This window comes from Sinocyclocheilus anshuiensis, unplaced genomic scaffold, assembly GCF_001515605.1.
Source record: "Sinocyclocheilus anshuiensis isolate Anshui unplaced genomic scaffold, SAMN03320099.WGS_v1.1 scaffold1095, whole genome shotgun sequence".
In the NCBI taxonomy this organism is placed as follows: domain Eukaryota; kingdom Metazoa; phylum Chordata; class Actinopteri; order Cypriniformes; family Cyprinidae; genus Sinocyclocheilus; species Sinocyclocheilus anshuiensis.
Window position 1 is genome coordinate 188,077 of NW_015544226.1, and position 14,529 is coordinate 202,605.

Genomic DNA, 14,529 nt, shown 5'->3' on the forward strand with positions numbered 1-14,529 from the left:
TTGTTTATGGGACTGGATGGTTATTCCAAACCACTTCCACTTGAGGTCGCTCTGTTAATTCTTGCAAATCAAGACCACAGGCCAAGGTTCCCAAATTTTCCAGCTTCAGGACTGACAGGGATCCTGGCCACTACAGCACATTACATCCTACAGCAGCCCGTGCCTTGTGAGGAGTTAAATTGGTTTGCCCCGCGGCAAGTGACTACTGAAGAGGATGTGGCATGGGTTATCATGCACCAGGCAACATTCACAGATTAAAAGTGCTGCCAATGCTGTAGTGTTGCACCAACAATGAACCTGAATGTATTTATACAATAAACCTGATTTCTGCTTTTGTTTCAGATTGCAGACATAAAGAAATTAGGGGGAAAAAAGAGAAAATAGTGTAATTAAAATGAGATTAAGTTCCGTGACAGCCACGACAGGAACCCAATGTTGCTTCGAGCTACAGTTTAATGTAGAAAAAAATTATCACCCAAGGACCAGTCAGTCCAAAATTGAACAAATTGAATGAATGAATGATTCATTTATTAAAACATGTCACCACCTCCTAGTGGTTTTCATTTCATATATGATAGAACCATTTTTTTTTTTTTAGCATTTCATATTTCTATAATCAAAATCGTATTATTTATGCAGCTGATTTCCTTTGATTGTCAGCTGCCAATATTTTTATGGTATATCGTATAGTAATTAAATTATGTTTTTTTTAATAAGTAGTTATGAAAGGGGTGCCCTTTTTCACCTGCCCACCAAAATGTATGTGCATGGCCCTGCAAGACAATACATGTGCATTTCACAGTAAAATATTGATAGTTATGTTTTTCATTAGTAAAAATATGAGTACCCTAATTTTAAGTTAAAAGCAGTAAAAAGAGGCTGATTATATTTCTGTAACGCCCCTGTGGACTGTTTATTGTGGTTTCTTCCCATTTTGTTGGTTTAGCCCGTACTATCATTAGTTAATTACCCTCATTGTGCTCACCTGTCTGCCACTAATTATCCATCCTATATCAGTTCCTGTCCATTGTGTTCCAGTTTGTCGGTTATTGTGAGTGTTACCCCGAGTGTGTGTCTCATCTTCCTGAATCTGCTTTGTTGTGTCTACATTAAATATCTTTATTGGAATCCTTGTCGTCCTCGTCATCCTGCCTGCCTCCACACACCATAACCGTGACAGAATAACCGACCCAAAAGTAAAGTATAGCGGGACATAAGGGCCAGAATATGGAGGGAAGTCTGTCAAAACGAGGAGGAGAGACCTCGGAATCCCCCGTTCAGCCCGGGAAGGGCTCCTGATCCCCCGTTCAGCCCGGGAAGGGCTCCTGATTTTTCGTTCAGCCCAGGAAAGGGCTCCTGATCCCCAGTTCCACCCAGGAAAGCGCACTCCAGTGCCTGCTCCTAGAAAGCGCCCTCCAGTGGCCGCTCCTCGAAAATGCCTGCCCTCCCACCCGCTCCAGCCTCCTCCACCGCTGTCGTCTGGCAGCCCTTCTGCTCGCCCTCAGCCCACCATCAGTACGGTGCGAGCCCCGTGGGTCTGCCAGTCTCCATCGTCGACGTGGTTGGCTCTCCGTCTCTGCCTCGGGCTCCTACCACCTGCTCCGCCGCCATTGGTCGGCCCCCTGGAGTCGGGGGACATTCCTCCTCCATGGCTCCTCCCTCTGTCGGCTCCACCGTGGGCCGCTATTATGGCTGTGGCCTGGGTCCCACCTGGCACCGCATGCTCCAAGTCCCTCCTGTTTCCTCCCTGGCTCCCCCCTCAGACTGATCCGCCATGGACTCTGTTCGTCGTCCTCCTCCCGAGCCTTCTCCCAAGGTCCCACCCTCCCTGTGTTGTTCCTGAGGCGCGAGGATGCGCCTTCCGGGAGGGGGGCGATATGTCACGCCCCGTCCCTGGCTCCTCCCTCCATTGTCACCTCCCTGGACTCTGTTAGCCGTCCTCCTCCTGGAAGTCCGTCCTCCGCCGGAACCTCCACCTGTCTGGTCTGCATGCCAGCCCTTTGCCTTCCCCCGTCACCATCTCACATCCACTGCTTTGTCCTCCTAGTCCCCCTCCGCCCCTCCCTCTGTTTCTACGGTGCGAGGACGCACCTTCCGGGAGGGGGGTGTAATGTAACGCCCCTGTGGACTGTTTATTGTGGTTTCTTCCCCTTTTGTTAGTTTAGCCCGTACTATCATTAGTTAATTACCCTCATTGTACTCACCTGTCTGCCGCTAATTATCCACCCTATATCAGTTCCTGTCCATTGTGTTTGTCACAATGTTTGACATCACAAATCACAAATGTTTAACAGTTTGTCGGTTATTGTGAATGTTACCCCGAGTGTCTCATCTTCCTGAATCTGCCTTGTTGTCTACATTAAATATCTTTATTGGAATCCTTGTCGTCCTCGTCATCCTGCCTGCCTCCACACACCGTGACCATGACAATTTCAGTTACATAGCTTTTATTTTATTTTTATTTTATTTTTCTTACCCCAAATAAATTTATGGACCTAAATATAAAACATTTTGTTAAGACACTTCAAAGCAAATTAAATACTTCAAACGTTCGACAGGGTGGTGGCTCTCTTTATTCCCGTGTTAAAAAATGTACAGTATTTTAAAATAAATGTAGTGGGCCAGTAATTATATTTTCAGCCCTATGTTAGAATAAGCATCACTCCTTGAGTAAATACATTAATTAAAATAAACAATCATTCAATATGATACAATTGAATAAAAATCTTCCTCCCTTTAACTTTTTAAAAATGTACTTTTTATTATTACTATTAACAATGTCATGAAATTTTCTCAGTGCTAAAGGATAAATAAGTTGCCTTTTTATACCAATAATGGGTTCCTGCACAGGCAATTTATACGATAGTTCTCATACAACAGATAGTGGGTTGTATGTATCAAGTCCTGCATGTGTGTGCGGATCAACATGTTCCTCAGATGCACAAAATCACTGTGAGATGGATTCTCAGCTGTTGGAGAGAAAAAAGTGATGTTTACATATGATACCCATCATTTATGACCTCTGTGCTATATTCAGTGAATGAAAACACAATGTTGGTCTCTCTCTGTATGGGAAAGAGCAATGTTATCCTTCAGAACTTCTCATTTTGTGTTTGACAGAAGAAAGCACGGTGGCTAAGAGAGATCAATTTAAGCTGCAATTTAAGAAAACACATGCAAATAGAAAAAGCACAAGCAAATTAAGAAAACATCATTTTGACAACACGTGCTGCAAGTACTCAAAATACAGAAATGCCCTGCAAATACTCGCAACACAAGCAAATACAGAAACGTGCTGCAAGTAGAACAGACCACAAAGGAACCCTTATGAAAATTAACCATGGTTTTACTACAAATAAAACCAAAAAACCATGGTTACTATAGTTAAACCATGGTAACCACAAATTAACCATGGTTTTGCTAACCATAGTTTAACCATGATATTTGTGGTTAAACAAATGGTAGTCAGTACGCCAAAAAAACATGGTTACTACACTTTTACTATAATAAAACCATGGCTAATTTTCGTAATTCGTAAGGGAAATGTTTCAAGGGGACCCCAACATCCCTTACGAAAATTAACCATGGTTTTAGTATAGTAAAAGTGCAGTAACTGTGTATTAACTATAGTAACCTTTTTTTTAATAGTTAAACCATGGTTAATTTTCGTAAGGGAAGTTGTAAATGTAAGTTGTGTAAATTGTGTAGCCTTTTTCGTCAGCTTATGTAGGCTAATAATATCCAAAAAAAAGCTAAGGAGTCAGATCAGGGTGTTAAAAATAAACAAAAATCTCACCTTTCAGAGTAGACAATGATAAACGTCCCAGCCAGGTTCGTCACTTGTTGCGGTTCCCTTAAAGGGGTCCTATTATGCTTTTTCACTTTTTTAATTTTAGTCAGTGTGTAGTGTGTATGTTTGGGCATAAAAAAGATCTAGAAAGTTACAAATCTCAAAGTCCACTCCAAAGGGAGATATTTCGTTTTTTAAAAATCCATTTTCAAGAACTACAACGAACGGCTCGTTTGGACTACAGCGTTTGTTTCCGGGCTTTGTGATATCACAAAGCGGCTCATTAGAAGATCAATAAAAATAAATTCGAACGGTTGGGGGGTGGGGAGGGGCAAGGTTGTGGTTAGAACATTTGGTTGAGTGAGTGCAGCAGACCAGACGACAAAGAAGAAGTGCTGCTGCAGAGTTACTGCATCAGAGAAAACCAAGAAGAGCTGCTGTGCTGTAGCGTCAAATTTTCGGCATGTCTAGAACAATTCTTACAACACGACGTAGCTGGGCGCTGCAGACAGATGCCGAACGGCGCCGCCGGTGTGCCTACACTCATAGAAAATAATGTATTTGAATTTTAAAAACGTGGCGCGACGTGATGCTGCGCTTCTCGTCCGGTATGCGACCGCCTGAAATGCTGTTTTTTTTCACCTCCATGCCCAAACGTATTTGTTTGGGCTTCCGAAAGCGGATGATGTCAGGAAACAGTGGTTTCCAATTCCAATTCCAATTCCAACAATTCAAATTCAATTCCAACAATTTATTTTTTAACTCTGTTCCTGAGCATTATAACCCCAATTTGCTATTGTGTGCTGCGCATTTTACTGAGGACAGCTTCCACAACATGAGGGAGTACAGTGCCGGATTCGCCAAAAAGCTTTTGTTGAAAGACGGAGCATGGGGCGTGGCAGTATTGAAGCACCATCTAAGCTGTTCGCCAATCACAATGCACTGGGACAGCTAACCAACCACAACACATTTTGTTTTCGATGTGTATTTGAAGCGCGTTTCTGTATTTGCTTGTATTGCGAGTATTTGCAGCACGTTTCTGTATTAGGTCGCATTATGAGTATTTGCAGCACATGTGTTGTCAAACTGATGAAGATGTTTTCTTAATTTGCTGGTGTTTTTTTCTATTTGCATGTGTTTTTTTTTTTTTAGCTTTCTCGGCCAACGTAAGAAAGTCAGATTGGAAACAACATGATGACATAATTTTTATTTTTGAGTGATCTATTCAAGTTAAAAAATAACTAGGCTCTTTATACTTTAGCATCTTAAATGTTGCCTTAAGTATACAGTAAATGTAACATCTCATGAAGTAACAAGTAAACATACTTTCTACAATACCCCATGGATAGACACGGGCTCGAACTCTCCTGCCGTTTCTCTCTGCTACTGCATTACTCCCAATAACAGCAAAGGGTATACTTCTCTATGAAAGGACATGGAAACATTATAGAGTTGACACAGAAGTTTTATAAAAATTATCAAAAGGCCAAAAAGCTAAATCCTTGTAAAAAACAAAACAAAAAACAACTTAATTATATTGAATGTGCACTTGTACTGTGCTTAAAATCTTAAAAGTATTTTTTAAAAACTGTACTTGTACATAATACCAATTAAATAAAAGGCCACTTAAGTGTACTTAAAGAGAGTACACTTTCATGACTGTTAACACATGTAAGTACACTTCGTAATAATGTCAAATTAAAAGTTTTACCTTAAAGAACATTTTAAATCATTATGTTTCAATAATCTTCTATTGTGCTTTAAAGTACAATTATTTTAATGTAAACTAAAATACTAAAAGCACATGTAAAGTAGGCCTATTGATTATTTTAACTGTAGTGTGGAATTTGAAATTACATTTAAAGTTAATATATATTAAATTGAATAAATGTACTTTTCATCATTAGAAATGTGTATTTACAAATATATTAAAATAAAAGACATACAAGTTTCAATAATATGGCATTAGTTTACCAAATTACAAATGCTTTTTGTGACATTTGACAGTACACTTTACTTTTTTTGTGTACTTTCTTCACAAGTGAAATAATGTCATTACAACTTTTAAAAAGCAAAACAAAATCTGTGACTCTTTTCTAGTAGAAAATAATAATCACTATGTGACCTGTAGTCCTGACCTTTATCTCTTCAGTCTGCTGCTTGAAGAGATCTTTATTATCTGGGTCACTATCTGGGACCTGGAAGATCTTGATTTTGAATTTGTCAATTTCAGTCAAAATCTGTGGAGACAACTGCATTACATTTGTTTAGACGGCAGATTTAGTGTTTTTTGTTGACAGTCCCATGCATGTTCTCAAAAATAGATACTCTTTTGAAACATCTACCACTGTATGTGAGTTTTCTCACCTTTGACTTCATATTGTGGGTCTCTTTTGGAGTGAGGCTGTCTGCTTTAGCCAGCACAGGCACAATGTTGACCTTCTGATCCAGGGCCTTCATAAAGTTCACATCAATTGGTTTGAGACTGAGACAGCACAAAGGACATTTGTTAATTAAATGTGGTCTCTATTTTCATGGTTACTAAAATCCTGGGATAGAATAAACACAAAAAAACACCTGTGCTGAGAAGAGGTCTTACCCATGGCCATGAGGCGAAATGAAGTACAGACAGCAGTGCACTCTGTTGTCTGTTATGTTTTTACGGTTCAGCCCGATCTCATTTCTGCGGTACTTCTCCATCTCCTGGTCTACATAATAAACTGCGGCCTTCCAGCTGCAAGAAAAACCATGTGTAAATACCTTTTAGCATGTTTAATATTTCCTGTTAACAAGTGCTCAACCAAGTTAAGTGATTAGAAGTGTGAAAAATAGAATTTGATCATTCTAAAACAGCTTTTTAACCATGTCTAAATATTTAAAGAAGTTCTCAGTAATCGGAGCTGGGTAGTAATTGATCACATGTAATCTAAATTATATAATCAGATTCCAAAAATTAAGTACTTGTAACATTATATTATATTACATTTTAAAATACACATAGTCAGATTACAGTTACTTTTTTATGGATTACATGATTACATTATTCACAAAATGGCAGTAAAATAATCATAATTTATAGATTCTCTCTAATTCTTAATTTTTATCTTTTAATTTTCACATATGTTATGTAAATACATTTGTAAACCATGCTTCTAAATTGGGGGGGGGGGGGACCACCATTCAAGCAGTTAGATATGAAACAAATAATTATGCAAGTTAGTACTAAACTGGTGATGTATAGATGTGAATCATTATGTTGTCATCATATCCAGTGACCTTCAGTAACTGTTGATTCTGGAAGTCTGGACAAAAATATTTTAAACCTGAAAAACTTTGGGCATGTCATTTCATTGTTGTTTTCATGTTTATTCATGTTTGTTCATATAATGCAGGGATTCCCAAATGTTTTTGTCAGCCAAACCCATTAAAATAAATATTTAATTGAAATATCACTGAGGAAGTTCATATTTCAATAATTTAACAGCACATGCGCATGTTTACAGTTCTCTGATGTCAGTTAATGGTCACATTGACATGCCGGTAAACCAATAAAATATTTATATTTTTAGTGTTTAAATGATTTTTTATTTTACATTTTTATTATTTCATTATTAGCTTTTTATCACTGAAAAACCCACTGCAGTTCTTACACTAAGCCCATTTTGGGAAACCCTGGTGTGATGTTATGTTTAATGCATTTATGATGTTGATATCAAAAAATAAAAAATATATTTTCTTTCTCTTTTTTCTATCAATATGGCATGTTTAGTGGTATGTTTAAAATAAGTTTGATTAAAAAAAGTAATCTAAAAGCAATCTAAAAAGTCAGAATACATTCCCTAAAATAATAAACCTATTATGTTACTAACTAGTTTTCTTCACATAATCTGTGAGTAAAATTTGTAAGTAATCTACCCAGCACTGTCAGTAATTGCTTCCTCATTTTATTTTTGTATAGATTTTTTATTATTATTATCATTAATAGTACTTTTAGTGTAATAAACTATGTGTTACTGTTTGATTTTTAAATGGAGTGGGTTGCCTCATGATGTGCCATGTTGGGATGACACGATGAGCTGAATTTCACAAAAATATCACAAAACTACCTTCTATTGGACAATTTTACAGGGAAATAAATTAATCATAAAACTCTTTGCTGTTGCATGATGCATCTTCACCACTAGTTGTCAGTATAAGATTAAGACCACTGTTAAATGAATGAGTGGAACATATACAAAAAATGACTGAGTGCACCTTTAACATTTAAAATACCTTTCATGATTATTAAGGGCATCTCCAAAACCAGGGGTGTCAATAACAGTGAGTCTTAGATTTACTCCATCTTCAACAATGTCTACAGTGTTCTTTGTTATTGATACTGTCCGAGCTATCTTCTCTGCGAGAGAGAAATGGATACATTTCACACACAAAACTTCTCTGCAATTCAGTATTTTTTTTATAAGTAGTATAAATAGAAATGTTGTTCAATAATGTTAGGTTTACCTGAAACATCAGGCATGCATCTGTCTATATAGAGGTTTGTGAGGAAAAGGCTGTTGACAAGAGTGGATTTGCCTAAGCCAGACTCACCTAAACATAAAATAACACACACACACATATATATACTGTATATATATATATATATATATATATATATAACTGAAAGTTGACAAAGAGAACAAATCAGTCGAACAAATGAGATGAAAATATAGACTTTGTCATTTATTTATTCAGGAAAATTATCTAATATTATATATATGTGAATCTCTAGGATTAGCAGTTAATTTGAAGGTGAAATTAGAGTCCATCTGTTTAGAGGTGTTTTCAATAAATGGGATGATTATCAGGTGTAAGTGTGTGCCCTGTTTTATTTAGAGAACAGGGATGTAACAAAGTCTGATCATGTTTGTAGAAGTGAATCATGGCACGAACAAAGGAAATCTCTAAGGACCTCAGAAAAAGAGTTGCTGTTGCTCATCAGGCAGAGTTTGGACTCCACAAATCTACAGTTAGACAGATTGTGTACAAATGGAAGAAATTCAAGACCACTGGTACCCTCCCCAGAAGTGGTCGACCAACAAAGATCACTCCAAAAGCAAGCTGTGTAGTTGAAGCGGTTTTGTACTGAGGAATGGACTATAATTCCAACAAGACGTTGTGCAGGACTGATCAGCCGTTAGGACTTGTGTGAAACTCTGATGATGTATTGGGTTATATTTATGCAGAAATATAGAAAATTCTAAAGGGTTCACAAACTTTCAAGCAGCACTGTATGTATGTATACATAAAATATATATATATATATTTTCAGTGTCACATGATTGTATATATATATATATATACAATCATGTGACACTGAAAATTCAGATTTGCCATCACAGGAAAAAAAAAACATTTTACAAAACAGTTGTTTTAAATTGTAATGTTGTTTCACAATGTTACTGTTTTATTTTATTTTTTATCAAATAACTGCAGCCTTGATGGGCATAAGAGTCTTCTTTCAAAAATGGCATTGTGTGTGTATATTTATGTTATATGTTCCTTACCAACAACCATCAGATTGAACACAAATCCCCTTTTCACTGCTTTCTGTTGGACTTGGTTTGGCAGTGTCACAATGCCAACATATTTCTGGGAGGGACAGTGAAACATAATCTGGTTTGTGTACAGTATATCACATCACACGTTTTTAAAGTTTAACAATATTACTGTTTTTACTGTATTTGTGATAAAATAGATGCATAAACATAAGAGACTTCATCACACTTTGGCCACTAAAGGTCCAGGTGTGCAGCATGTTACAATACCTCTAAAAAGTCATGGTGGTCAAAGCGGCCCCCTGCAGGACTCTTGGGTCTAAGAGGTGATTTGTCATCAGCGGGATGAGTCTTTTCTTCAGACAGAGAAGAGGACGAGCCGAATGTCTGAGAGGAACGGATACTTTCATCTTTGTCCTCTGCTTGAGTGGAGTCACAAAGAGAAGTGTCAGGATCCCTGAGGAAACTCTCCGTTCCAGAGTCATCCAGTGCTATGGAAAACTAGCAAAAAAGGCAGAATGTGTCTGAATGTGATGATTGGCAGCTTGTGTAAATTTGAACTTTTCTCTAAACCTTTTCGAAAACTATGTATGAAATATAAAACTTACCTCCCCAACTAAGGCAGATTTTCATGAAAAGATGATGTGGCATGGGAAATAGACAAAAAAATTAACAATAATAATTAATTTTAGAAAGTAATTTCCATGACAACACTAACTGTATATAGCAAACATATTAAACATTTCTCTATAACAACAGCAATTTACTGCTAAGAATAAAGAAAAAATTGTTCGCAAATGTAAAAATTGACAGATGCGTTACCTTGAAAGTCAATGTCCTCAATGTGTAAACCTGTAGTGGATGTTTAGACATTGTGGATATAATAGATGCTGTTAGACTTTAGAGTTTTTATGTTTGTGAAAGACCCTAGTGATGGATGTTTAAAGGGGTCATATGATGCGATTTCAAGTTTTCCTTTCTCTTTGGAGTGTTACAAGCTGTACATGAAAAGATAAGATCCCTAAAGTTGCAAAGACTAAAGTCTCAAACCCAAAGAGATATTCTTCATAAAAGTTAAGACTGGTCCACGCCCTCCTAAAACGCCTTGTTTAAACACGCCCCCACATGTCTACGTCATTTTTTGCAACATCATATGACCCCTTTAAAAATAATAGTAAAAATAACCTCTTATTTTCCTTTCACGTTTGCTTAATATATTAATTTGACTTAAAACCCAATACAGTGTATACATCAGTCAGGGAACTCAGGGTAATATAAAAATTCATATTCATGCTTTACTTCATTTCTGGGCCTTCTGGGAACCATACGTTGGTTATTGACAAATAAAAAATCTTGAATTTAAATATAGTAATTAGGCTACTCTTAGGATTAAGAGGTCATTACGTTTCAACCTCATATCCAAATGTTTGCTCATTTAGATATCCAGATATTCCGTCGCTCCGAGCTGGGTCATTCCTGGGATTCAGTAATATTTCAGTCCCCCAGACTTTTAAAAGTGGAGTTAAAAGCTTTTTACAATACTTTGGTGTGCCCATTATAATAAATAAAAATAATTATTGCATCTAAATAATTTTGAGCATAAAATAATGTCTTATTTCTGTCTTACATCAAGCATTTTGTCATGTCCTTGAGGCACTTCACTGAGTTTGTACTTAGAAAATTATTAACAAAATGCGCACATGCAGTGTCTATAATATTTGGCAATAATGTAAGCATTTATTTGTGCGGTTTTCTTTTGAAAAATATTTTTCCAAAAAAAAAAAAAAAAGCAAGATGTTTTTATAAAGTTATGTCCCTCAGTCTGGACTCAACCCCGTCACACTAATTCGACACCCATAATAATTTTGACTCCACCCATATGTGACATCATTTACCAGAAATGACATCATTCAGGTCTCTTTATTAGTGGTGCGGAAAATGGTAAGTAGTATCATACTTTTTATTCATATTTTTGAGGCATATTATAGGCAGGGAGGGTGCGGTCAAGCTTAACAACTCAACCCCATCAAATAAAATTAACATGGAAATTTATTTTAGTCCATAAGTATATAGAATGTAGGCCTACTTGTTTTATTGCTGCCATATGGTCTACTCTCCTAAACTACACGGGGAGCAGTAACCATTTTGAGCAAAAGACAACCCTGTCACGCTCAACCCCGTCACAAATATGTATATTTCTCATTGTTTCTGGGTTGGAAACTTGTGACAGGGCTTATTTACATCATTTATTAATAATTTTAATTAAAAATATGTAATAGTCATGGTTTCAGTAAATATATACGTACCAAAATCATAACAATTCAGATTTTTGTTATAAATAGAATATTTGATGTAATATGTCCACTTAAACTTTGACAGGCATCCTACATCAGAAATTGAACCCACATTAGCAGCAGAAAGACAGTGCTGGGCATGCAGATATGTTGACCCAGAAAGAGGGGGAGAATATGAGAGAGAAACAAAACTGAAAATTGAAAGGCAATGTGTATTCTGTCAGATGTGTTACAGTCTTCCACCCTGTCACACGTTGTCAAGTCACCTTTATTTGTATAGTGCTTTATACAATACTGGTTGTGTCAAAGCAGCGTGAAACAGGAAAATAGTTGGTCAATAATGCAAGAAGACAATAACAGAGTCATTTGTCCAGCTAAAGTCAGATTCATTGATGATTCAGTGATGTCATCATCCAGTTCAGCTCTCTTCCAATAGTGTCTGTGCAATCAAGCGTCCCATTAATATTGTATAATGAATTAATAATAATTAATATTAATATTGTTGTCACATTAATATTTTTGGGGAAAAAAATAGGGAAGACAATTAAGAATGAAAGCATTTATTGTTGATTACAGTCTGACATGTTAAGGACTAAAACAATAAAATCTAGTTAAACATCTAAATTAAAAATATTTTTTACAAAAATAAAGAGACCATATATTTGTCAATTTTTAACTTCAGTCCTATAAAAATGTGAAAATTATGATGAATGTTACATTTGTTATCATAAAATTGTTATCAGGGACACATGAGCAGTAGGTAGATGTTTGTTTTATAACAAGTTCTGTGTAAAATCCCTTTTCAACTAATCCCATTTTGTCCGTTACGGGGTTGAGAATAAAAGGTGTCTGAAAATAATAAAAGGTCTTTAATGCCTGAGGTGGAAAAATATGATTTATTGGAGGTTTGATATGTGCCTGTGAAGTATTTAGAAAATGAATCATATGTAGTTGAAAAAGAAAATATTCCAAGTTGAAATGTTACCGAATCCCAGGAATGACCCAGCTTTGAAAAGGTCCTGGGTCCTCGGTTAAATCAGCGAAACTAACCGTTATTACATAGCGAAAGTTTATTGATATTAATAAATACTCACTGTGCTTATCCATTATGCTCCTCAACTGTTGAGAAATGCTAGTTTTGCCTAGACAAATGAGTAAAGCGATGACCTCTCGACAACCAGCTCATTCATCGTTACAATTACAGTTGAAAAAACACAAGAGTTTATAAACTGTAAAATATCCAACAGACAGTGGCAAATGTGTAAAATAATAGTAAATCTATGAAAAAAGTATTATTTCCTACTTGTTTCGGTGACTGAGCTTAGCCGTTAAACTGGCTCAAATGAAATCAAATGAAAACATGACATTTATTCGTTTCGTCATATGGAGCTTTCTCCTGAAGTTCACAGTATCTGACACGTGTAACACGATTAGGCATACATAAATGTATAATAATAATAATAATAATAATAATAATAATACTACAATCGTACTTCTAGACAAGCAACAAGCAATTTAAACATAACAGATCCGCTAAAAAAATATTATGCTAAATATAAATTGTGTAAAGCATTTTTTTTTAGCTTACATTTATAATACTATTCTCTAGAACGATCTATTAGCACCTTTGTGTCTGAGACCATCAGTACAAATAGTACAAAGTGATTGCAGCAGACTGTACAACTGAAACCTTGTTAAATATACAGTGACCCCAAAATGTATTTGGACACTTGTACAAAAAGTGCAAAATGTCTTTGCATTACATAACAAAAACATGAAATCAAATTACATTTATTGATGATGAATTAAAGAATTGATATTTTCTTAAACATTAAGACAAAAAGTAAAAGTCACTGCAAAAATGGCTCAGAAAAGTATTTAACTACATTCATACATTTTTAAGTGGGGTCACTATAATTGTCTGAGAATTTGATGATCTGGAGCCAGTTGCATAACCTTAGCCTCTGTGTTAAGATTGCGTCTTAAGAATTAGGCCAAATTCCAAACAGAAGTGTGTATCCCTATGCCCTACTCCCTTCAAAGGGCAGAGCCCTTGAAAGTGTGTTCTTTGAAGGGTGTAGGCCCTTCTGTAGGGCATTACTGTCTTGTATAAACGTTTGGAACTCCCTTGGTGAAGGAAATGACTGAACAAATGTTACCCTGACAATGCTCCGTGCGCATGCAGCATTAAAGGGGTCATATGATGCTTTTTTAAAGATCATTATTTTGTGTATTTGGTGTAACAGAATATGTTGACATGCTTTAATGCATCAGTTGTCGCAAATAAATATTTCTTCATATTATTTTATTCAAATATTGTCCAATTGTGTCTTATTTACTATTAGACTTTTTCAAACTATACTTGCTTAAACTTCCTTACACTACAGTCTTAAATCATATTTCTATCACTGACGAAAAATATTTTGTATTACATTAAATAAAGACAATTTTAATTTGTATGTGAAGTCGAAATCAACCCCAACTTTGCTTTGAAATGCATCGCAAGATTTCCTAACTGAAGATCACATGATCACAAACAGAAATCACTTCCGTGAAGTGACCATCGCATGTTCCCTTCGCTAATAGACTTCTGGAAGGGCACTTCGTGAAAGGATTAATTTGTTCACTTTCGTTTGGAATGTCCCTACAAATGGCATCCCCTTCCCAAAGTGCCCTCTTCAAGGGCGCAAAAAAGCCATTTGGAATTCGCCCCTAGTCTGACCAACTAGCAGTTAGCAAAGGGTAATGAGACTTATTTTTATTCAAAATAGAAAATAGAAAATCTATGTTTTAATGTAACAGACTTTAATATATAAATATATATATAACCAGTCAGACTAACTTGTAAGACTAGTCTAAGCATTTTATGCAACCGCCCACAGATCACATGAAGTCTCAGCTTCTGCCT

General features: G+C 36.2%; 1 protein-coding gene across 1 annotated transcript; it reads right to left on the minus strand.

Annotated features, from left to right (window-relative positions):
• Positions 1 to 2,823: 2,823 nt before the first annotated feature.
• Positions 2,824 to 10,200, minus strand: LOC107697326 (septin-2). The gene is made up of 10 exons (XM_016498063.1): positions 10,150 to 10,200; positions 9,598 to 9,828; positions 9,337 to 9,421; positions 8,294 to 8,380; positions 8,063 to 8,186; positions 6,390 to 6,524; positions 6,158 to 6,275; positions 5,929 to 6,030; positions 5,117 to 5,213; positions 2,824 to 2,969 (listed from the first exon to the last, which is right to left on the minus strand). The coding sequence occupies exons 1-10, from the start codon at positions 10,198 to 10,200 to the stop codon at positions 2,824 to 2,826; spliced, it is 1,176 nt and encodes a 391-aa protein (XP_016353549.1).
• Between the last annotated feature and the right edge of the window lie 4,329 nt (positions 10,201 to 14,529).